Source organism: Perognathus longimembris, chromosome 3 (assembly GCF_023159225.1).
Source record: "Perognathus longimembris pacificus isolate PPM17 chromosome 3, ASM2315922v1, whole genome shotgun sequence".
NCBI classification, from domain to species: Eukaryota; Metazoa; Chordata; class Mammalia; order Rodentia; family Heteromyidae; genus Perognathus; species Perognathus longimembris.
Genome location: NC_063163.1, coordinates 85,035,433 through 85,060,699, shown reverse-complemented (window position 1 = coordinate 85,060,699; position 25,267 = coordinate 85,035,433). Strand labels below are relative to the sequence as shown.

At 55.4% G+C, this 25,267-nt stretch overlaps 1 protein-coding gene across 1 annotated transcript; it reads left to right on the top strand.

The window, feature by feature from the left end:
- Window positions 1–6,194: 6,194 nt before the first annotated feature.
- Window positions 6,195–25,267, top strand: LOC125347736 (2'-5'-oligoadenylate synthase 2-like). The gene is given in 16 exon segments (XM_048340709.1): window positions 6,195–6,448; window positions 7,511–7,799; window positions 10,337–10,467; window positions 10,469–10,522; window positions 11,664–11,896; window positions 12,667–12,817; window positions 14,836–15,054; window positions 17,611–17,917; window positions 19,492–19,670; window positions 20,431–20,669; window positions 21,195–21,339; window positions 21,923–22,099; window positions 22,578–22,860; window positions 23,421–23,608; window positions 23,688–23,929; window positions 24,976–25,267. Coding segments are annotated over 16 exon segments (3,213 nt in total). The 5' UTR covers window positions 6,195–6,241; the 3' UTR covers window positions 25,145–25,267.

The following is a 25,267-nucleotide window of genomic DNA, read 5'->3' as shown; positions in this document are numbered from 1 at the left end:
GGCGCCCCCGCCCCGCTTCCCGCTCCGCCGCCCAGCCTGCCCAGCCACACCGCACTCTGGTCTCTTTTCTGTGCCCTGCTCCTTGTCTCTAGCTGACCAACCCACCCCCCACCCCACCCCCGCCGACCGCCTGCTTTTGAGGTCCCCCTCATCTTGGACTCCGTTGCCAAAGACTTCCACTCCCGATGCTGGGACTCGGGCTCTGGATGCTGCTCCCACTCTGGTCCCCAGGGTGAGGCAGAAGGGATCCAGAGGGGAAGATGTTTACAAAGAGGTGGTTAGAATTACCCAACTTCCCCAGTGTGGGTAAGTTACAGGTTCCTCACCATTTGGGACTGTTTCTAGACCCTCCTGGCCTTGGACACTCTCTCTCTCTCTCTCTCTCTCTCTCTCTCTCTCTCTCTCTCTCTCTCTCTCTCTCTCTCTCACACACACACACACACACACACACAGAGTCTTTTCCCTGTGTCCTGACCATGGGACGCAGTGGGGACAGGCAGGAGGGCAGACATGGGCCATGCAGTCCCTCCAGATCACACCCTACTGGCCAGGAGGACAGCCTCCATTTCCAGACACACTCCCCAGCCCTCCCCCTCCCCCCAGTGCACCAGACATACTTGATCTGCTTCTTAGCTAGGAACAGTGCTCCATCGTCTTGCCTCCCCTGCCTCCTTCCTCCCTTTCCTGTCCCCTTCCTGGTGTGAGCTCCTCCCTACCCAGCCTCTCCCTCTTCTCCTCCTTTCTTATCTCTAAGGGGGCAAAATAGCAAAACAAAAACAAAACAAAACAAAAAACCAAACATGTAGATCATCACCAAGCCTCTTCACCCTCCCCCCCCCCCCCAGCTTCCGGCCACCTCAGCCCGCAAACTCAGAGAAACTCAGGGTAATAAGCCTGAGTCCCACGGGGCCGCCACCTCCAGGGCACCCACTTACACTGTTGGCACTGCTGCTCTCAGGCCTCGCCCTGGCTGTGAGCACAGCCTGGGTCCGCGCAGCACCCCTGGAACCCCTTGGAGGAGCAGTGCTGGCCTGGCCTTCCCAGCTGGGCCAGGAGGCCTGGGGTAGGCCAGGGAGAGGAGCCAGCCTCTCCCCTTCCTCTGCTCTTAGTTCAGTAGACAAAGCCCCCCCCCCACACACACCATGCTCTTTGACTCCATTTCCTCAGCTCTTTCGTCATCGCACACATAGAACCACAATCTCTGGCTCTTTCCCACTTTCCCATCACATCATTAGACACGAAAGCTTAAAGGACAGGTGATGCCAAAGGCTTTCGCTGATCCTAAATCCAGGTGACCATTCTCAAGTAAGGCTGGCACCAGGCAGTCGCCGCTGCCCTATGAGGAAAGCTTGGTGTCTCTGGTTTTGAGAGTCACCCCCACGCCCTTCCGCTCTCTCTGTGGGAGCCAGCAGACGAGAGCTGTAAACCCCACTTTCCAAACTCTCATCTTCCGAAGCCCCTCACCCACCGCTCCTGCACACTTTATGGGAGGGCTCTTTCTTGCCTTTGGATCACCATTTTCTAAGTATCAAACTCTCTGCCTGCCTCCAGGTGGCCAGTGGCCTTCTGGCCACCATCCTCCCTCCTGACCTTGATCTTAACCTTGGGTTGGGTTCTCACAGCTCCATCCAGCCCAGGGTTTCCCTTCAGAGAAAGCATGCTGTGGTGTCACCGGATGGGGCACTGGCATCAGCATGCAGCAAGCTCAGAGCACTGCTGATCTCCGGACATGCCAAACTGGTCCCCTGTCCACCCCCGGTCCAATCCACTCCCTCTCCTCTGTGCATGCGCAAAGGACCGCCGCCAGTGACGATGTAGCCAAAAATAAAGTAGGAAAACTGCGGGTCTGCCTCTCTTCCTCTCTGGCTCCTATTAGCTCCTCCTGGGTCAGGATGGATGCTCCTGGGCTGGCCCACCCGGAGAGCAAGAGGAAGCAAGGTGAGTGGGTTTGTCTCAGGCAGGGGCAGGTGTGCTGGGTAGTGTGGGAGACCCTCACCTCGTAGGGTGCTTTCACAGATGTCCACCTTCCTCCTCCTTTGCAGAGTGAGGAGTCAGGTTGTTAGACAGTCGCAGAGCTGGGCCACCCAGCCATCCCCAGCCGTCCTGTAGGAGGCATATGAGCATCACGTAGGAAGTCTGTTTCCAAACTGCCACATTCTCCCCACACCTGTGGTTAAACCCTAGGGGCACGGTGTCCATTTGAACCATTTCCTCCATAATGACTGAAAACTGCCCTCCAGGCAGATCCGTTTTCCTGCACCACTTAAGTAGTGAGGGCCAGTGTGGGCTGTAGAAGCCTGTCCTGATACGTGCCACACTCCCTGCACTCCTGCCAGACATCGCTCCTCCATACAGCTTCTTCTGCAGTACCGTGAACAGCCCCAGATCCTCCGCACACAGAGAAACCTAGTTCCCATCCTGAACAGAGCTGATGTCCCTTCTCAGCGTGGGGTTAATGCCCGGCAGGCTAAGAGTGACGAGGGAAGTTTCCATAAATGCTGGCACACCAGACCCGGCTAATTCTATGCTCTGTTTCCATTGAAATAAAACATTTTGCTAGTAGTGTCAAGACCACCAAGTCACACCAGACTCCTAATCATCTTAATCTGTCACCCAGGAGCTAAGAGGGGTCCTCTTGCTCTCCCTGCACAGGAACCACAAGTACTTGGTGATGGTGCCCTCCCAGGGCTGACGGTCCTGGCCCTTGAGTGTCCAAGGCCTCCAGGCTGGACTTGAACACCCAGAGGGCTCACAGCTCCAAACCCTGTGATCTAGGGGCCCATCACTCCTGGCTTTAGGAGCCAGGGACTTGTGGCTCTGGGCACTCAGTGGTAAAGTCTTAGCGAAGCCATCACTGGATCCATCTAGAGGTGTGACAGGAGGGGAACACAGCAGGGAGTCTCCCAGCAGAGTCCAAAAGTGAGCTGAACAGCTTGCTTATATAGTCAGGAAGGGGGAGTGGCCAGGATATCTGAACCAATCATGGTGGACCATGCAAATAAAGGACTGTGTTTGACCAATTGTGGCACAGTCCCTTATGTAAGCCAAGGGACTTGCAACAATCATGGCAGGCCTTTATTCAAATGAAGGACTGTGTTTGGCCAATCACAGGCTTAGCTTGGGGAAAGTCTCCTCCTTTGGCCTAGGCAGAAACACAAGGTCATCTGGAAGTCGCCCAGGGTCATGATATAGATCCACGATCAGCCGTTTGAGGCACTGGTGGCTGGAATAATGGTGTTTTTTGGAGCTGGGTGGGCAGCAAGCTGCTGTGGTTGTCATGCCCTGTCCTGTCATGTTGGGAGTGCTCAGAGCAGCTGGGCTGGCACAGGGTGGTCCTGCTGGCTGCCTGGCTCACAGCCCTCTGCTTAAGGCACCGGGGTTAATTAGGAAGTTAAACTGCACCCACCCCAACAGCTTCACTTATTTAAAGGAAAATAAATACTCAAGGGGTGCTTGGCATGGAGGCTGACCATGGACATTAACAGTGCTCAACAGTGTTTATCTAATGGCTTCACTTCTGCCCTAGGAAGAGGGCAGTCCCTGCAACCTGTCTCCAGTCCAGCACTGAATCTAGACCAGGTAATGTTGCCTCTTGAAGGCTGCTTTCTCCTTTGGAAAATGGAACGACAATTACCTCCAAGAGCTTTCTGAGACGTACCGTTCAGGTACTTTAGGAAGAGTTTCTGATGCATAGTGGGGCCTTGATGGTGCACAGTGGGGCTGAAACCAAGGCCACCCCACACCTGAGTGCCCACACACAGACATGGGGACGGAAAGTGGGAGAAGCGGTGATGGCAGAAAGACCCATAAAGTTTGTGCTCAGGAGGGAGGGCGGGCAGCTGACAGCATCCCACCCTGGCTGCCCATGCTTATTCGGACGGCAGCTTAGCAGCAGGAACAGCATTTTGGGGTCTGGTCTTCTGCCAGCCAAGGCCAACAAAGGTGAGTCCAGGGAGAAGGGAGGGGCCTGGTGGGGCCTCGTGTGCCCAGTGCACGCCCACTGGCCCTGGGCGGGCACGTGTCGGCTGAAGCTTGGTGAGCTCACTCTCCCCAGGGCAGTCAGGCATGTGGGGGGCCTTTGGCCTACTGCAGTTAGAAGTAATGTTTACTGGTAGAATTGGCTTGGCCCTGGCCGTGCTGGGTGGCCTTCCTGCTTCTCCCTGGCACTGCCCAGGGTGGGGAAGGGTGTGGTTCAGAGCAGCATGAGTCTCTGAGGAGATGCTTGGGACCCACTGTGCCCCTGACCCAAGTAACAAGGATGTGCCACTAGTGGTTTCCTGTCTCTGTTTCTCCCCATGGAATTTAAAGCCACCTGTAGGACATGAGGCCACAAACCCTGGAAAGAACCAGATGTTTCTGGTTGTTTCCTGGGTCTTCTAGAGATTCCTGGTCTCACTGCTCTGCAGTGATTTATGTTTCCTTTCAGAACTCGGTGGTGTGTGTGTGTGTGTGTGTGTGTGTGTGTGTGTGTGTGCCAGTCCTGGAACTTGAACTCAGGGCCTTGTGATCTCTTTTAGCTTTCTTGCTCATAGCTGGTGCTCTACTGTTTGAGCCACACCTCCAGTCTCCATTTGTTTTTCATTAAAAAAAAATCGGGGGGGGAGGTCACAGAAAGAGCAAAATAAGTAAAAAATAAAAAATAAACTGTCAAAATATTTGCAGTGATAGGTAGGTAGTTTGGGTTTTTAGGATCATAGATGTTCTTTATCTGTCCCGACATTCTAACTTTCTGCCATATGCATGCAATTTCTTTTTCTTTCTTTCTTTTTTTTTTTTTTTGCAGGTCGTGGGGATTGAACTAAGGCCTGGGTGCTGTTCCTGAACTTTTTCAGTCAAGGCTAGCACTCTACCACTTTCAGCCACAGTGCCATTTCTGGTTTTCAGGTGGCTTATTGGGGATAAGAATCTCATGGGGATTTTTCTGCCCTCGTCTGGCTTTGAACTATGATCCTCAGATCTCAGCCTCACATTCAAGTTCCAGAACTCACACACACACACACACACACACACACACACACACACACACACACACACCAAGTTCTAAAAGGAAATGTACTCTTTCCCTGACTTACATTACTGTAAGGAAAATGGAGAAGAAGGCCATACCATGCCGGGCTCGGGTCACCTCCCCTGGCATGGGGGGTCAGGCTCCCTTTCTCACCCTCTCCCCTGGTCACCCGACCCGCAGGTAAGGCCAGAGTGGAGTGGGGGGCTCAGGAAAGACCTCAGGTGCACGCAGCCGTACGAGATCGCTCTACCTCCCTCCTTACCCGTGAAGGAAGCCAGGCGTATGCAGAGTCTCGGAGACGCTTCAAGAGCAAATCTGATTTAATAAGGGAGGGGCTAACAGTTGATATAGTAGGGGTGACGAGAAAAGGGGTGATTGACCAAGAGCTGGTGATAGGCTGGTGAGCTTGTCATAAGACCCCCTCATGGGCTAACGTCACCTGGATAGCACCACCCCAGGGGCAAAGCCCGCGAGAATGGGGAGCACATGGGCCGGCGAGAAAGTTGAGGGGCTGGTCGCAAAGCCAGTTCTTCTGGTTCCGGACCCAGAGAATTGTGGCCTGCTTCTGCAGTCCCCCAGGGCTGGGGGAAGGGCGGCATCTCAGGAGCGCTCTCCTCTGCCCTTCCCCCTCAAGGCCAAAGCTGGACCCCAACAATACCAGACTCAGTAATTATAGGCATAAGCCACCGGTGCTCAGCATATGGTACAATTTCCAATTTAAAAACTTCACAAGAGGTTGCAAAACCATTTTTTTATTAAGTGGTTGTACAATGAGGTAAAATTCTATCAGTCAGGTTATGAGAATGATGCGACTTGATCAACATCACCCCTACTACCATCCCCCACACTGGTTCCCACTCCCATCTTAGCCTCAAATTCCAAAGTCCAAATGCAATCATTAGACTCAATGAACATTATGAGCAAGCTCAATGTACAGTAGGAACTACAGGAAAGGCCAAGGAGGAACACCCCCCCCAAACCTGATTTTAAGTGTGATTTCTCTCGAAAAGCACCATCTTGGGGTGACAGTCCACAGAGAGGCGGGGCTGGTGGCTGGAGGGAGGAGGGAAGGGGAGGCAGTATAAGTGGAGTGCTCTCCACCTTGCTAAGAGGAAGCTGGATCCTCCGACACCCGGCTCCACCCTTCCCAGGAAACGAAACCTAGAACCTGACCCTGCCCAGCCTGGGCAGCTAGAGAGAGACGGGCAGCAGGTGCCCAGAGTGGCTCTGCCAATGGCTCTCATGGCACATCTGAGAACAGAAATGGACCTCGGAAGCACCTGGGCCAAAGACCTAGACAAATTCATCGAGAAATATCTCCTGCCAAACACGGAGTTCCGGGAGCAGATCAGAAAGGCTGTCAACATTATCTGCGATTTCCTGAAGGAAAAATGTTTTCAGAGAACCAACTCTCCTGTGCGGGTGTCCAAGGTGGTGAAGGTACGCTTGCTTCCACCCCACTGGGTTGGGGGTGTGAGGTGGGGGGGGTGAGAATTCCAAAGAAGGGCCGAGAATGCAGAGTGCTTGCCTCGTGTGCATGAAGCCCTGGGTTCGATTCCTCAGTACTACAGAAACAGAAAAGGCCAGAAGTGGCTCTGTGGCTCAAGTGGTGGAGTGCTAGCCTTGAACAAAAGAAGCTCAGAGACAGTGCCCAGGCTTTGAGTTCAAGCCCCAGGGCTGTTAAAAAAAAAAAAGAAGAAGAAGAAGAAGAAAGAAAGAAAGCATTCCAAAGAATCCGGGCACCAGTGGCTCACGCCTAGCTACTCAGGAAGCTAAGATCTGAGGGTCAGGGTTGGAAGCCAGCCACACCCTGAATTCAGACCCTACTATTGCAAATCTAAACAAAAGGAGTTAAATAACACCAGGAAATAAAGGACCACCGATTATAGAATGGAGATGGTGGCTGAAGGCGCACGGGGGTTGGCATGGTTCTCCGCCACCTGTCTAGTCGCTGGGTGTGTGATGGGATGAATGTGTTTTCCCATCTGTAAAATGGCAGCCACTCCTCACGGTATGTGAGACTTTGCCTCACTGGGGACTCTGTAGAGACAAACTTTATATTTTCTTGAATGACACTGAAGCTTGCAACTCGGGGCCTCTGGCTTGCTAGGCGGGCACTCTCCCAAATGAGCCACGCCTCCAGTCCCTTTGTTCCTTGGCCATAGGTGGGCTTCTATCCCCCTGCATGTGCTGGCTCATGTCCCTGCCGCCGCATCCAGCCATAGTACTCTCCTGGCCTCAGAGAGGATAGGCACGGGGCCACGGAACCCAGCCAGTGGGTGAGATGGCGTCACACAAACAGGCTGGTCTCAAACCACAATCCCTCAATCTCCACTTTCCACATAAGCTACAGTTGCAGGCTGGAGTCACTGTGCCCAGCACTATGAGGCTCATGCTTGAGTGCTTGAGGATGTTAGTGATCACTCTGAGCATTTTATTTAGGGAGGCTCTTCTCACAAAGTGTCAGCATCTCACTTCACTACTGCTCCTGTCTTTTTGCAGGGCGGGTCCTCAGGGAAAGGCACCTACCTCAGAGGCCGATCTGACGCTGACCTGGTTGTCTTCCTCACCAAACTCACCAGTTTTGAGGATCAGTTGACACGCCGGAAAGAATTCATTGCTGAGATTAGGAGACAGCTGGAAGCATGTCAAAGAGAGAAATGGCTTGGTGTAGAGTTTGTGTTCCAGAATAACTCCTGGGCCAATCCCCGCGTGCTCAGCTTCGTGCTGAGCTCCTCTGAGCTTCAGGAGCATGTCGAGTTTGACGTCCTGCCGGCTTTCGACGTGCTGGGTAAGCAGCCAAGCCCCACAGGATGAGCCGCCCTCCGCAGACACATCACCCCCACCCCCCACTGCCTCCCACACCCCGAGAGTGCAGCCCACACGTGCTCAGGAAGGATGGGGAGATTTTTGACGTTCTCTCTTACGCCTAAGGTCATAATTCCATCATGGGAGGGGCAGTAGGTAGCAAACGGGTACAGTCTGGAGACAGAGACATTTCTTCTAGAAGACCCGCACTGTTCACTACTTCTGCTTAGGGCACAGCGTATCAGTTTTATCTTTCTAAAGGTGGAGGCCAAACACTGGCGGCTCATGCCTGTAATCCTAGCTACTCAGGGTGCCGAGACCGGAGGATCATGGTTCAAAGCTAACCCAGGAAGAAAAGTGTGTTGAGACTCTAGAGATGTGGCTCAAGTGATAAAGCTCCAGCTTTGAACGAAGAAGCCAAGCAAGAGTAGGAGGTTCTGAGTGTGAGGCAGAAAGGCAAAAAGGAAGAAGGGAGGGAAGGAGGGAGGGAGTGAGGGAATATAATCATTTGAGGCAGATGTTACCTAACTTTAAAAAAAAAGAGAAGAATTGAGAAGCCCAGGCTGCCTTCCAACTTGTGATCCTCCCTTTTGCCTCCTGAGCACTGGGATTACAAGCATGATCAACCATACCTGTCCGTGTTGCTTAACATTGACATCTGTTTAGTCTTCCCCCCCCCCAATGAACCTCTTCGGCCTTACACCGGGCTGTGTGTGTTCAGGAATATTTGGACAGCACACACCACTCAGAAGCTCTGTCTTCCAGGAGAGGTGGTGTAGAATTATTGTAAATATTGAGTAATCCTGCTCTGGGACTGATGCTTAGTTCATCTTCAAATACCTTAGTTCCCCAATTGTACCTGGAAGCACTCCGGAGCCTACGGGAACCCACAAGCCGGGAGTTTAGGGCATGGTTAATTTTTTTTTTTTTTGGCCAGTCCTGGGCCTTGGACTCAGGGCCTGAGCACTGTCCCTGGCTTCTTCCCGCTCAAGGCTAGCACTCTGCCACTTGAGCCACAGCGCCGCTTCTGGCCGTTTTCTGTATATGTGGTGCTGGGGAATCGAACCTAGGGCCTCGTGTATCCGAGGCAGGCACTCTTGCCACTAGGCTATATCCCCAGCCCAGGGCATGGTTAATTTTGAGGGGGACAGCAGCACCACCTTCTGGTCACAAAGCAGGGTTTGCCCATGGGTGTTAACTGTCCCATTCATGGATTTATTCCAAGTAGTTTTGACCAAGTGCAATCAAATAAACAAAACCAAAAGAATAAAAATGTTTTAATGTAAATTCCAGGCGAAAATCACACATCTCAGTCAGCATGGAAAAGCTCCAGAGAGCCAGTCCTGCGATCAGCTGTTTTTAAATTGTGACACAATTGCTGAGCATTATCTTTGCCCTTGATTTGGTAAAAACACGACCTTCCAAAAGATCTGGGGTGGTCTTATGGGTACAAGGGTTTCAGGGTCAACAAGAATTAGGAGCTGGACACTGGTGGCTCAGGCCTGCAATCTTAGCTACTCTGGAGGCTGAGATCTAAGGAAGGAGGTTCAAAGCCAGCCAGGGCAGGAAAGTCTGTGAGTCACTTATCTCCAATTAAACACACAAAAAAAGCCAGAAGTGAAGCTGCGGCTCAAGTGGTAGAGCGCCAGCCTTTGAAAGGGAGAATACCCAAGCCCTGAGTTCAAGCCTTATGATTCTCAGTCTCTTCCCTCTCCCCACCCCCACCCCCGTCTCACACGCACACACACAGTGCAGCAAAAGCTTGGCCTTATAGCACACCACGTAATAATACCTGCTACTGGGAAGACAGAGACAGGAAGATCACAAGTTCAAGACTAGCCTGGGCAAAATTAGCAAGACTGTGTCTTCAAAAAGAAAAAAAAGGGCTGGGGATATAGCCTAGTGGCAAGAGTGCCTGCCTCGGATACACGAGGCCCTAGGTTCGATTCCCCAGCACCACATATACAGAAAACGGCCAGAAGCGGCGCTGTGGCTCAAGTGGCAGAGTGCTAGCCTTGAGCGGGAAGAAGCCAGGGACAGTGCTCAGGCCCTGAGTCCAAGGCCCAGGACTGGCCAAAAAAAGAAAAAAAAAGAAAAAAAAAAGTAGAAGGACTGGGGCATAGCCCAAGTGGTGGAGCATTTGCCTGGCTGTGCCCAGCTGTGGTTCAATCTCTACTATTGAATAATATCTACCTATATAGTCCAGAAATTCTGCAATGGTGCTGTCACTCATCTAAGCAGCTGGCGGTGCACTGGCTGGGAAGGACGTGAGCCCCCAGGGCTCGATGTGGCTGGGACGGCCCCTGGCGATTGGGCATCTTCGCGCTCTGTTGTCTTCCAGGGCCATGGTCACTGCCCAAAACGCGACCCACCACAAGATGGTAGATGAAACGACCCTGCTGTGATTAAAAAAACAACAACAAAGATTTCACTTCCCCCCAAGCCCCCTGGTCCTTGATCTGCCCATTCCCACCCCTCCGAGGGACTGTCCCTCTTAATGTTGGGGATCCACCCTAACAGGTCATGTCACCAGAAACTACAAACCCAACCCTGAAATCTACGTCAAACTTATCAAGGAGTGCACTGCCCAGAATAAAGAGGGCGAGTTCTCCACCTGCTTCACCGAGCTGCAGAGGAACTTCCTGAAGCAGTGCCCCCCCCAAGCTGAAGAGCCTCATCCGCCTCATCAAGTATTGGTACCAGCTGGTAAGCGCCCCCCCCCCCACTGCAGGCCCAGGAGGAGGAAGAGGAAGTGGAGGGAGAGAATGAAGGAACTGAGGAAAGCGGAAGAGGGAGAAGGAAAGGCAAGTGAAAGCACACAGGAGGAGGCCAGGGGCTGGGGGCTCACGCCTGTCATCCTAGCTACTCAGGAGGCGGAGATCTGAGGATTGCCTTTTGATGTCAGCCTGGGAAGGAAAGTGTGTGAGACTCTTATCTCCAATTAACTGCCAAAAAAAAGCCAGAAGTGGAGCTGTGGCTCAAGTGGTAGAGTGCCAGCCTTTGGGTAAATAAGCTAAGGGACAGTGCCCAGGCCTCCAAGTTCAACCCTTACTACTGACACAAAAAAGCAAAAAAGCATACAGAAGAGAAGAGAAAGAGGAGGAAAGAAGGTGTGAGGGGAAGGTGGAGAAAGACATGTACGAGAGAAAAATCAAGAGAGGGGATGGAGAGAGAATCTCCCCATGCTTTATTCTAGTATTTCCTCAAAGCCTCCTTTCAATGAACTCATGTTCTTTTTAGCTATGTCTAATGTTGGGTTGTTAGTGACAAGTCTCATTTTTCCCCCAAGGATTTCTTTGTTCTTGAATTTCAACCCTTCCATGTTCCTTTTTATGGCTTCTGACTCCCTCTGGTCCCAAGCTCCCCTTCCCTTGAGCAGGGCGTTCCTACTTACTTTTGCATCTACATTCACCATTAATCATTTTAGATTTTAGTTCTGTGACTTCTTTTTGCCCTGCTGGCCATCACCCATGGGGGCCTGCTCCTTTTTGCACCTGGTTGTCTGTGTGCTGGTTGTCTGTGACTTGAAAAATTACTCTGGAAATAATAGCTGCAAGACTCTTATCTAGCTTTCTCAGTCAGGCAATGGCAGAGGCAGGATTCGAACCCATGTCAGTGAGGACCCAGAGCCCATACTCCCTCCAGGGCTGAACATACTTGTTTTTGTAAAGGGCTAGAGAGTATTTTAGACTCAGTGGGCTCCATTACCAGGACACCCAGGTAGGAACAAATGAGCATGAGGGTGTGCCGATCAAACTGCATTTACACACACAAGAAAGACAGCAGGCTGCATTCATCAAAGCTGAACAACCCTATTTTCCCCCCTGGCTACTTCCCCTCTCCTCAGTGTAAGAAGGAGCTGGGGCAACCGCTGCCACCGAAGTACGCCCTGGAGCTGCTGACCGTCCACGCGTGGGAATGCGGCAGCGGAAGCCCGGAGTTCAACACCGCCCAGGGGTTCCGGACCGTCTTAGAACTGGTCCTGAACCACGAGCATCTCTGCATCTGCTGGGATGTGTACTACGACTCGCAAGATCCCTTTATTTCTCGCTATGTGGCTGGGCAGCTCAGAAAACCCAGGTGTCTGCCCCCCCCACGCCCACCCCCCACCAAGAGTAGCACCTGAGTGCCGCTGGGGCCCCGTGCACATGGAGTCTCAGGTGCACCTTCCTCCCCGTGCTGGATCAGAGCGGCAGCCTAGCTCCAGCCAAATTTCCAAGACGGGGAAACCGAGCTCCTAAAGCAGGTCCAAACCCAGACAGGAAATGAATGAGACAGCTAGAACTAGAACGGAATAACTCGGTGTCTGCAGCAATCGTTCACAACAACAATAAAATTGTCCCTAGGTACTACACGTTTGTGGTAAGACGAAGGCAGACAAATGCAAGGCCAAAGCCCGCCCTGTGCGGGATGCGGGTGGCTCATGCCTGTCACCCTCACTACTCAGAAGGCCAAGAGCCGAGGTGCAGTTAGAAGCCAGCCTGCACAGACAAATTCGAGCAACTCTTCAATTGAACAAAAAGCCACAAGTGGAGAGGTGGCTCAAGTGGTAGAGCACCAGTCTTGACGGAATAACCTAAGCAAGAGCCGGAGGCCCTGAGTTCAAGCCCCAGTCACTGGCCTCCACATGCTCACCCAAGGGTTCATCTCTATTCAAGGGAAAGGGAGGCCTTTAGCAGTCAGGCCTGCCGGGCCGGGGGTGAGGAGCACCCATCACACTGGCTGCCCTCTGTGGGACAAGGCCCGGGGACGCACCTCAGGGAGCCCCGCCCTGCCCCCACCACCGGAGCACCCAACTCCCTGGGCAGCACCCAGCACCTCGCTGATCCTCTCTGCTCCTCGCTCTGCAGGCCTGTGATTCTGGACCCAGCTGACCCCACAGGAAACCTGGGTGGAAAAGCCGAGGGCTGGCGTCGCCTGGCAGCAAAGGCGAGATGCTGGCTGTACTTCCCTTGCGTGAACAAAGCCGACGGGACCCCAGTGGGCTCCTGGGATGTGCCGGTGAGACCCCCGCTTCCTCCCTGCTGTCCGTGCCCTGCCCCCCTGCACACGACCAAGGGAATGACCTCCACAAAGGTCACCCATGCGCCAAGCTGCCTTTGAGCCCCAATCAGAGTTCCCAGCACCTCACCTCTCTGTCCATCTGTCATCTACTAAGAGTGGCAATATTCGCGCCACTCCTCATTGTCACAGCCTGTCGCCAATGGCTCATGCCTGTCATCCCAGCTACTCAGGAGGCTGAGATCTGAGGACTGAGGTTCAAAGCCAGCACAGGCAAGAAAGCCCATATGCCAATTATCTCCAATGAACCAACAAAAAAGCCAGGAGTGGTGATGTGGCTCAAATGGTAAAGCACCAGCCTTGGACAGAAAGGCAAGAGTGCAAGGGTCCTGAGTTCAAATCCCAGTGCCAGTGCACACACAAACCCATATCCTCTCATGAACAGCCCTGAGCTTGCTATGTCAGGTAGACAGAGACAGAGAGGGGAGGGAGGGCCCGGGAGGGGAGGGCACAGAGACCCTCAGCTCAGGAGTGGAGGGGCTGAGGCCCCAGGCCAGCACACCCCAAGGCCAGGGCACCCCATCCTGTCCCCACTTACCGTGTGACAAGTGGAGGTGAGCTGGGTCGGGTGGCCAGCTCCCAGCTCAGGGATGGCCTGAGAGTGAGAGTATACAGGGGTGTGGGGTGAGGCGCCCCCTGACCTCAGGCGGCCTGAGGTGGACATGTGCATTGTGGGAAAGCAAACCGGTGGGGGGCGGGGGAGGCAAGGAAGTCCCTTCCCAGATCACCTTCCCACACCTGGGGCTTGCGGCCTCCCCCAAGGGGCCTGGAGCCCACCTCCCAGCTGGGGAGAGGGGCTTAGTGCAGTGACTCAGTTTCTCACTGCAGAGGGAGAGCGCTGTGGCCCGGCGCATACTGCAGGACACGGACGATGCCTGGGCCTGCACCCTCCTGTGAGCCCAGCCAGCCACCCAGGCCCCCGCCCCATGCCCGCCTCGCCCTCCTGTGAGCCCAGCCAGCCGCCCAGGCCCCTGCCCCATGCCCACCTCACCCTCCTGTGAGCCCAGCCAGCCGCCCAGGCCCCACCCCATGCCCACCTCGCCCTCCTGTGAGCCCAGCCAGCCACCCAGGCCCCCGCCCCATGCCCACCTCACCCCCAGAGAAAGGGGCCTCAGCCTCAGCTTCCCGCTTTGTCCAATGATCAATAACAGCAAATAAAAAGAATAGCAGATATCACATTGTTTCTTGACTCCGTGTGTGTGTGTGTGTGCATGCATATATGAGTGTGCACACGTGTGATTCATCTTGACTTTGCTGCCCCTGCTGACTTTGAACCTGGAGCGTCAGATCTCAGCCTCCTGAGTAGCTGAGGTTATAGGCGTGAGCCAGCACACTGGACTGACACATTTTGGTTCTACTCACTAGGAAGGGTGATGCCTGTATCCCAGGGTTGTGGGGTTTGAGGATTATTCCTTTTCTTTGACATACTGAAGTTTGAGATCAAGACCTGGAGCTTGACCCTGAATTGGCAAATGAACGGATTAACCATGGTGGCCCTGGCACAGCTCTGTCCCCACCCCACGGCCACACCTGGGAGAATTTTGCTTTAAATGAATGACTTCTGAGCAGAGGCGGCCAGCTGCCAGTCTTGTGGAGTAGGTGGGGGTAGGGAGAACTCACCCCAAGGCCTGTGGGCCCACTAGAAGGAGGGAGGGATCCCTGGGTAGCTGTGACCCCCCTGCCCTGCTGTGTCTCCTCCTGTGAGCCTCACCCCTCTCTGGTCTCTTTTTGCAGCCCTCCCTGGGGGGAGCTGCTTGGGCCTTGGGAATCGGAAGGATGACCCTGCTCCTCTAAACCCCTCCTCGTTCACGTACAGGCACAGGAGGGGGGAAAGCTGCCCTTGGGGCAGTGCAGCTGAGGCCGCAGCAGCTGCAGTAGAGTTTCGGTTTCCCGGGCTGACCCTGCTGGGAACTTCCCCTGAAGGGGCGGGGCCGGGCCCTGTGCTGCATGTGGTGTAGTCCCCTGCTCTGCCACTTGCTGTCACACCCGCCTCAGGAGCCATGGGGAACTGGGAGTCCCAGGTGTGTGCGCTGGCCCCCGAGGAGCTGGAGGGCTTCATCCAGAGCAACCTGAGGCCCCAGGAGGACTGCCTGAAGCGCATCCGCCAGCTCCTGGCTAGGGTCTCTGACATCCTGCTGGAGCCGGACAAGGTCCCCCTGGTGCAGGGCATCGCGCAGGTGAGGTTGGGCTGGGGCTGGATGGGGCATGGGGGCGGTGGGGGGGGGGGGTCTTAGATCAGCTCGGGGCTCCCCACACTTGGGCAGTGGGGGTCAAGGCCCAGGGGTCCATCCCAGCCAGGCTGTGTGGTTCCAGCCAGGTGGCTCAACCTCTCTGTGCCTCTGTTTTTAGGTCTGTAGAATGGAGTCACCCACTTTGTGCAGTTACATTCAAGTGCTCCACGTCCTTAGCGTGGGGCCCGGGTAGTTAGTGCTCTTCTTTTTTCAGTCCCGGGGCTTGAACTCTGGGCCTGGGTGCTGTCCCTGAGCTCTTCCGCTCTACCACTTGAGCCACAGCACCACTTCTGGTTTTCTGGTGGTTCATTGGAGATGAAAGTCTCATGGACTTTCCTGCCCAGGCTGGCTTCAAACAGTGATCCTCAACTCTCAGCCTCCTGAGTAGCTGGGATGGCAGACGTGAGCCACCAATACCTGCTGTTTCTGCTTTTCTTATTTGCTCCCTTCCCTCTTCCCTCTTCCCTCCTCCTCCTCCTCTCTCTCCTCCTGTCCCTGTCTCCTGGTCCCCTCCCTCAGGCTCTGCAGATGGGAAGCAAGCTCTTCACTGCTGACCTATACCCTCTCCCCAGTTGCTTTTGTTTGATTTTTCTTGTGTAGCCCAGGCTGACCTTGAACTCACGGCCCTCCTCTCAGAGCCTCCCAGGTACTGGGAAAGGCCAGGCACCCGCCCCCCAACTCCCACCCCACCCCAGGCTGCATCTGAGAGAGGAAATAACTGGTCAGATGACCCCATCAGCAAAGAGGCATTTCTACATTTAGTCCAAACCCCAGGACTGGGATGGGCTCTGGGGCTGGAGCCGAGCCATGGGGGCGTGGAGAAGGAGAGGGTGGGAAGGGGGTCCAGAGGGTGCCCAAAAGGGTGCTAGGACCCAGGACTAGGGACCGTCCTGACCTTCAACAACACCTTTGCTTTCATGGCTGTGACAAAACTTCGCAGGCAGGCCGCTTATTAACAAAGAAACATTTGCTGCCTATCAAGTGTGTGGACTCCAGGTCCAAAGGGTCAGACACAGGTTCCGTGGGGCTCCCAAGCCAGCCAGGACAGGAGAACCCATCCAGGGAGAGGGAGGCTCCCCCATCACAGGGACCTCCCCCAGACCACCCATTAACAGGGACCTCCTCCCCCATCACAGAGACTTCCCCCCATCACCAGAACCACCCCCCCATCACAGGGACCTCCCCCCATCACAGGGACCTCCCCCCCATCACAGGGACCTCCCCCCATCACAGGGACCACCCCCCCCATCACAGGGACCTCCCCCCCATCACAGGGACCTCCCCCCATCACAGGGACCTCCCCCCCATCACAGGGACCTCCCCCCATCACAGGGACCTCCCCCCATCACAGGGACCTCTCCCCATCACAGGGACCTCCCCCCCATCAAGGGACCTCCCCCCATCACAGGGACCTCCCCCCATCACAGGGACCACCCCCCCCATCACAGGGACCTCCCCCCCATCACCAGGACCACCCCCCCATCACAGGGACCTCCCCCCACCACAGGGACCTCCCCCCCATCACAGGGACCTCCCCCCCATCACAGGGACCTCCCCCCATCACAGGGACCTCCCCTCCATCACCAGGGACCTCCCCCCTATCACAGGGACCTCCCCCATCACAGGGACCTCCCCCCACCACAGGGACCTCCCCCCCACCACAGGGACCTCCTCCCCACCACAGGGACCTCCTCCCCATCACAGGGACCTCCCCCCCACCACAGGGACCTCCCCCCCATCACAGGGACCTCCCCCAGACCACCCATTAACAGGGACCTCCCCCTATCACCAGGATCTTCCCCCCCCCCCATCACCAGGACCTCCCCAGACCCCATCACAGGGACCTCCCCCAAACCCCTGACTTCCTGTCAGGCCTCACCACCCCCTCCATTCTAAGGAGCCAACCACCAACCCTAGGTGTGACCACTTAGAGGGCAAGCCACGTCACACCGGAGCAGCTACCCACTCCCCACTTCCCTGGGGCCCCATTGTCTAGCAGCACCTCTCCTGGCCTCTCAGAGTCCTTTTGCCCCTTTAACTTTAAAGGGGGAGCAATCATCCTGGTTTTGCCCACATGTCCTACAATATGAGTCTTCCACAAACCCTAAAAACAGCCATGTCCCGGGGAAAACCTATATAACTATGCAGGCTTATATACATCTATATAAATAATATCATGCACTTGGGTGCACTTGGCTGTGTGGCCTCTTGGACTTACTCGCTTATCAGATGTATGCTGTTATAGGAAGTCCTCCACCATTTTCATTGCTGCATAGTACTCCAAATGACTGGCCCATTCTGCAGTCTTATTGCCGAGGGCTACCTCAATTGCCTCAGTTTGGGGCCAGTATGAAAACCATTACTATGAGTATCTCAAGTGTTCGCTGGACACATGGTTGCTGGCCACTCCATTCTAAGATTATGGTGACATTTTTGGCTTGTGTTTAAGTTAAGCAATACTCCAAATCCAGAATCTCCCACCTGCTACTGTGTTGCCTGCAGGGAGGCTCCTATGGCCGGGAAACAAGCCTGAGAGGGGTGTCTGAGGGCACCCTTGTCCTCTTCCTCGACAACTGGGAACACTTCCAGGATCAGAAGAAAGGTCAACAGGAAGTCCTGAAGATCATTGAACAATGGCTGCTGGAGCCTCAGCTCCAGGTGGACCTGACCGACAAGTGTCAAGTTCTTAGGGCCCCAGGCCGCCTCTTCATCCGTGTGACCACTCACATCCCAGGGGGCCTCTTCACCGGTGTGCCCGACCAAACGCAGACCGTGACGTTCCAGGTCGTGCCTGCCTTCAACCCTCTGAGTGAGTGCTGGGTCCCCTGGCTGAGGGAGGGACAGAATGTGCTGGCACTTCCAAAATGGAGGGAAAGAAGCATGCCCCATCCTGGGCTTACTTTGCTTTTGGAGAAATGTTCTAGATGAATCTAAAGCAGAGATTTTGTGGGTATGTGGATGGCTGGGTGATGGATGATGGATGGATGGATGGATGGATGGGTGGGTGGATGGGTGGATGAGTGGGTGGATGGGTGGATGGATGGATGGGTGGATGGGTGGGTGGACTCAGCATAGTTACAACTTAGCCTCAAACTTAGGCACACATATAACCCACACCTCAGGAATGCCAGAATGGACACTCAACCCTTCCTTAAGGAGGCTGGGGACAGGAGGAGAAGCCGAGTCCGGGCCACCGTGGCCAGCTACCCGCAGAACCAGAGTCAAAGCCCGGTGCTCCCAGCCTGCAACCCGGGTGACAGCCAGCATTCTAGGGTTTTCTGGTCAACCAGAGGAGCAATGGCTGAGACCTGACCATGGTTGGGGCCAGGGGAGATGTCCACTCCAAGTCGTCTGGGAGGCGGCAGTCCTGAGGCCTTCTCCTGGTTTGTTCTTTAGTGTGAGACCAGATTAGAAATGGGCCCCAGGCTGTGGGACCAGGGCGGGGTCCTGGCTGGAGAGCGGCCAGCGCCCTCCGCTGACCAGATCCAGTTGTGCAAGGACACCGCCCTGAGACATGCAGTTCTTAGATGCTGCCACCAGAGGGCAGCAGCTCAGCATAGTCTAAATTAGGATTTGTACACAAGAAGCTTGAGAAAAAAAGACTCACTTATTTTTCCCACTGGGTTAGGTGGGCTTTCTTCACCCTCAGAGCCTGGGGCCCAAAGCAGGAAGGGGATCAGTTTCCCCTGGTTCTGGAGTCTCTTCTCCTATCTTGTAGTTCAAGCATAAAAATTGTACCAGACACATCCGTTTGGCTATTCAGAGAGGCCCTAACTTTACCTGGTATACAGTAAGCACTCAGTAGGTGATAGCTGGATGACTAACATTACAGGGGAGGGTAGAAGGTTCTCCATGTCAACCCCCAACAAGCCATCAGGATCAGCCATGTTGGTTGGGTGGGGAAGAAAAGGAGTCAACTGCTTCCTCCTGGCTCTCGCCCCTCAAGGTCACCATGTGGGCTCCATTTCAGGATTTATTATATGTGATCTAGAAGCTTCTTTCCAGACATATGCCAATTGTACTCACCCACACCATGGCCCAATAGCACTTACCAGTAATCCCAGCACTCAGGAGGCTGAGACTGGAGGACTGAGCATTCAAGGCCAGCCTTGAGCTGTATATGGAGACCCTGGCTCAAAACTAACAAAAACAGAAAGCAGAAACCAATTCCTTGTCCTTGCCCTTCTCGTTCCTCCCTGGGTTCACTCGCCACGGATCAGTGCTGCGTCCTCTTTGCCACAGTCATGGTCAGCTGTGTGGGTACAACCCACCTGCCCATCACCTTCCCGGTCACTGGTCCTTAGCAAACCCCCATGGCCCCTCAGCCGTGGTCTGAGGCCAGCCGGCAAAGACACCAATGGTCGTGTTTCTGTTTCGTGTCAGACATGGAAGAGAAGCCCAGCTCCTGGACTTACCGAGATCTCAAGAGAGCCATGGATGAGATGGGAGCAGGGCCCGGCGAGTTCTCTGTCTGCTTCACCAGACTCCAGCAGCAGTTTTTTAACAAGTTCCCCAGAAGACTGAAGGATTTGATCCTCTTGATCAAGTACTGGTACCAGCAGGTAATTTCCAGATGGGGCAATTCTCCATCCACGCTTCCTCTAGCTCATGTGAGGCAGCAGCCCTATGGGGAGCTCCAAGGATTCCTGCCCCCAACCCCAAAGCCTGCACCCCAATCAGTGAGTGACCCTCCAACCTGAGTTTCCATTCCCTTTAGTCACTAGGCGTGCACACCCCCAGTGTGGCTTCCTTCTTGATTCAACACATGGACCACAACACAACAAACCCCTACGCTGGTCTTTTTCCGTTTCCATGGCTGTATAGTATTCTCTTGTGTGAACAGACACAGACACAGGGGTAACCCACTGGGCCTTTGGGCGGCTGACAGTCATTTTCAGAGGGGGGCTGTTATGAATTAGGTTGCTGCCAAGCCCCTCCTTCATGGAGTTTGTGAGATTAAATACAAGACTCTCTGACTCTCTCTCTCTCTCTCTCTCTCTCTCTCTCTCTCTCTCTCTCTCTCTCTCTCTCTCTCTCTCTGACTGTGTGTAATATTTAACTTTAGTGAACAAGCCACATAGTTTTGTTTTTTTTGTTTTTTCTATAAAAACCGAGTTCTAATCCTATGCGCAAGAGGTTCATCTCCTACCTGGAGAATTCGAGGGCTGTCCTCTGTCCGTGCCCACGGTTGCTGTTGGCGCCTCTTGAATTTCAGGCATTCGGGTGGACGCGGTGACTCCCAGGCGTTTGGTCTCCTGACTTCAGACGCCGCCCGATGGAAGACAAACGGAGTCTAACGCGGCCCGCTCTGCTCTCCCGCAGTGCCAGAAGAGACGGGGCGGCGGCCCCGACGGCGCGGTGGCCCTCGCGCTGGAGCTGCTGGCGGCCCACGCCTGGGAGCAGGGCTGCGGCCGCGGCGACTTCGACCTGGCGGCGGGCGTGCGCTCCGTGCTGCGGCTGCTGCTGCGGCCCGAGCGGCTGTGCGTCTACTGGACGCGGCACTACGGCTTCCAGGACGAGGCCGTGCGCGGCGCGCTCCTGCTCCAGCTCCAGGCCAAGCGGTACCCACGGCCTCAGCCCGGGCGGCCGGGGTGGAGGAGAGCAGAGCGAGGCTGCCTGATCTCTGCTGCTGCTGCTTCTTCCTCCTCCCCCCTCCTCCTCCTCCTCCTCCCCCTGCCCTTCCCTCTCCCCCCTCCTGCCCCTCCCCCTCCCCCCTCCTCCCCCCTCCCTCCCAGAATACACACCATCTTACCATCTCTTCTTCTTCTTCTTCTTCTTCTTCTTCTTATTATTATTATTATTATTATTATTATTATTATTATTATTATTATTATTATGCGGGTCCTGGGGCTTGAACTCAGGGCCCACGCCCTGGCCCCTGGCTTTTCCCTCAAGGCCGGTGCTCCTCCGCTGGAGCCCCAGCGCCGCCTCCTCGGCTGGCGGATGGGAGGGAGGAGCCTCTCAGAGTCCTCCACCCAGGCTGGCTGTGAACCACCATCCTCAGATCTCAGCCTCCTGGTAGCGGGGATGGCAGGAGTGAGCCACAGAGCCCGGCTCCACTGAGTTCCGTCTAATGGCATTCTTAGGCCGGTGATCCTGGATCCCACCGACCCGACTAACAATGTGAGCTGGAACCACGCCCCGTGGGCACAGCTGAAAGAAGAAGCCGCCCTCTGGCTGCGTTCTCCCAGCCTCAATAAGGAGTCGCCTGCGCCCAGCTGGGATGTGCTGGTAAAGGGACCCAGACTGGCGCGCTTCCGCGGCTGGGCGGAGCCTCCGTGGCGGGGTGGGGGATTCTGATGCGGGGCGGGGTCTCTGCGGAGGGGCGGGGTCTCCACAGGGGAGGAATTCCCTCTGGGGAGGAGCTTCCGGGGAGGGCGGAGCCTCTGCCACCCACACTGTCAGCCCTGGAGGCCCCTATGCAAATCTCCTGTAGCTGCTGTGACACCACCAGGGGTGACTTAGACCCCAGCGCCTCGGGAGGCCGAGATGTGAGGATCCTGGTTTAAAGCCAGCCCCAGGGAAGGAAAGTCCATGAGACTCTTTTGTTTCCTATTAACCAGCAAAATGCTGGAAGTGGATCTGTGGCTCAAGTGTTAGAGCAGCAGCCTTGAGTGGAAAAACTCAAGGACAGCGCCCAGGCCCTGCACACACACACACACACACACACACACACACACACACACACACACTCTGTGCCTGTTCCTGCCGGTTCATCACCTTCCCCAGCTCTAACCTTCTTCCTGCCTTGGTGAGGATGAGGAGAGGCCGCAGGCAGGCCTGACAGTGGCTCACGCTGCTCTCTGCCCCGCAGCCGGCCCCTCTCTTCATCACCTCTGGCCACCTGCTGGACCAGTTCATCAAGGACTTCCTTCAGCCCAACCCGCAGTTCTTGGAGCAGCTGGGGCGTGCCGTGGACGCCATCTGTGCCTTCCTAAAGGAAGACTGCTTCCGACACTCAGCCACCACCAAGGTCCAGAAGGTCGTGATGGTGAGTGCTGGCCACCCATTGAGTTCTGTCCATGCATCCTGGGGCTGCACCCTGCACCCCCCCGTGTCTCCTCCTCTGTGTGTTATCTCCCCTTCTAAGGACACCCCAATGCAGAATGGCCTCAACCTCCAGTAAGAGAGAGAGAAAGGGAAGGAGGGAAGAAGGGAGGGAGGGAGGGATAAATAAGCCCCGTGCCAGAGGCTCACATCTGAGGATCAAAGTTCAAAGCCAGCCCAGACAGGAAAGTCTGTGAGACTTTTATCTCCAATGAACATCCAAAGGCCAGAAGTGGCTCTTTGGCTCAAGTGGTAGAGCACCAGCCTTGTGTAAAAAGGATTAGGGACAGCACCCAGGAACCCTAAGTTCAAGCCCCAGGAAAATAAAATAAAAAATGATAAAGGAAACCCTCTGCTTTGGAGAACAAATGTGATGAGGTAATGGCATCCATTAGGACGCCTTGTGTCCCTTTGGTCTGCAGGGCGGCTCGGCAGCCAAGGGCACAGTGCTGAGGACAGGCTCTGACGCGCACTTGGTGGTGTTCATGGACTCCCTGGCCAGCTTCACCGCCCAGAAGACCCAGCGTGGCTGGGTGGTCCGGGAGGTGGAGCAGCAGCTGGCCGCCTGGGCGCAGGTGCAGGACCTGGAGGTGAAGATGGAGATGTCCTCCTGCAAGGCCCCCCGCAGGCTCAGCTTCTCTCTCAAGTCCAAATCTCTCAACGAGTGCGTGGACTTCCATGTGCTGCCTGCTTTCAACGCACTGGGTAAGACCCCAGAGCCCGGCTCTGCGGGACATAGGTTCTGCATCCAGAAAATGGTTCCCTACCCACTTACCAATCAGAGTGCAAGGAGCTGCAGGCACTGGTGCTCACGCCTGTCATCCCAGCTACTCAGGAAGGAAGCTGAGATCTGAGGATCACAGTTCAAAGCCAGCCTGGGCAGCAAAGTCCATAAGACTCTTGTCTCCAAAGAACCACCAGAAAACCGGAAGTAGCGTGTGGCTGAAGTGGTAGAGTGCTAGCCTTGAGCTGAAGAGCTCAGGGACAGCGCCCAGGCCCTGAGTTCAAGCCCCGGGACTGGCACACATGCACACACACACACACACACACACACACACACACACACACACACGCCTTCTGTGTCCCTTGGAGATGGAACAGCAATCTCTCCCCTGGCAGGTCAGATGAGAGTGGGGCGCGCACATGCCCGCACACACACGCAGGTGCACACACACACAGGTGCATGCACGCACACACAGACGCGTGTGCACCTTCTGTGTTCTTTGAAGACCAATGCACTCTTCCCCACCCCACCCCCGCGGCAGGTCCACTGAGAGCCGGATTGGCGCCCAGCCCCCGGGTCTACGAGGACCTCCTGGACCTGTACGCGTGCACAGACCTGCCAGGCGGGGAATTTTCCACCTGCTTCTCGGAGCTTCAGCGAAACTTCATTGAAACGCGGCCCAGCAAACTGAAGGACCTGATCCGCCTGGTGAAGCACTGGTACCGGCAGGTGAGAGCCCGGTGCGGCCGCCCCAGGAGCCCTTGGCCCCCCTGCCCGGGCTGGGCGTCTGACGGTCCCCTCCCCGCAGTGTGAGCGGAAAGCGGAGCCCGGGGCGCGGCTGCCCCCCCAGTTTGCCCTGGAGCTGCTCAGCGTCTACGCCTGGGAGCGGGGCTGCGGCGGCGCGCCGAGCTTCGACATGGCCCAGGGCTTGCGCTCCGTGCTGGAGCTGGTGACCAAATACCGCGAACTGTGCGTCTTCTGGACGGCCAACTACAGCATGGAGGACGGCAGGATGCGGACGTTCCTCCTCTCCCAGATCCAGAGGCCCAGGTGCCCTCCCTCCCCAGCCCTCCCCTCCTCCCTCCGGCTGTGGCCCACCTCCTCTTAGTGATTTGCTTTCTTCTGGTCTTGGGGCTTGAACTCAAGGACTAGGCGCTACCCCTGACCTTTTCTGCACAAAGCTAGCGCTCTACCACAGGAACCACAGCTCCACTTCTGGCTTTGGGGTGGCTTATTGGAGAGAAGAGCCTCACCGACTTTTCTGCCCTGGCTGGCTTTGAACCATGAAACTCAGACCTCAGCCTCCTGAGTAGCTGGGATGACTGGTGTGAGCCGGCAGCCGGGTCCCCTCTCTGACGATCAGGTTTTATTTACCTTACCACACCTTCAAGAACGGGAAGGAGGCTCAGGACAAGCACTCAGCACCACCAGCAGGAAAGAAAACAGAAGGTTGAGGAAAAAAGGGGAGAGAGCAAAGAATAGAAAGGATAGAAAAATGGCGGGCGCCGGGTTCATGCCTGGAACCCTAGCTGCCCAGGAGGCTCAGGAGAGTCATGGTTCACAACTACCATGGGCAGGAAAAAGTCCATGAAACTCTCATCTCCAATCAATCAGCAAAAAGCTGGAAGTGGAGCCGTGGCTCAAGTGGTAAAGCACTAGCCTTGAGCACAAAAGCTCAGGGGACCGGCACAAGATGGAAAGGAAAGGAAAGGATGATGAATGAAGAAAGATGGAAGGAGGGAGAGGGGAGGGGGGAGGGGAAGGGGAAGGAAAGGGAAAGGGAGAGGATGTACCAGCAGCCTGCGGTCTGTGACCTCCCTGACACTGTGGTGTTTTTCTAAAGGCCCTGCTGTGCTTGGGCCCTGCCTGCACCAGGAGATGGTTCCATTGGCTTAGGCTGGTTTGTGGCTTTAAGGACAGTACTCCACCTATTCCTGACAAATAGAACTTTATCCTGCATATTTCGGCATATTTGAACCACTGACATCTAAGCTATAAGGGCACTGCGGGTTTCAGCGATAGAAAGCACCCCAACTTCTGAGGTCTTTCCCCGGCGGGGAAAGGGATCTCCTAACGCCTCCCATCTCCTGGCCTAGGCCCGTGATCCTGGACCCGGCCGACCCCACGGCCGACGTGGGCGGAGGCGACCGCTGGTGCTGGCATCTGCTCGCCAGGGAGGCACAGCAATGGTTCTCCTCGCCCTGCTTCCTCAGAGGCTCCGGGTATCCCGTGCAGCCATGGAAAGTTCCAGTAAGAGTGATCTAAAGGGGACCGGCAGCCTCAGCCCAAGCACACCCCTGCACTTCCAACCTGGAGGAATACAAAACCACAGCACGAGTGACCAGGACTCAGCTGTTCCTCCCCCACCTCAAGCCTGGGGACCAGGAC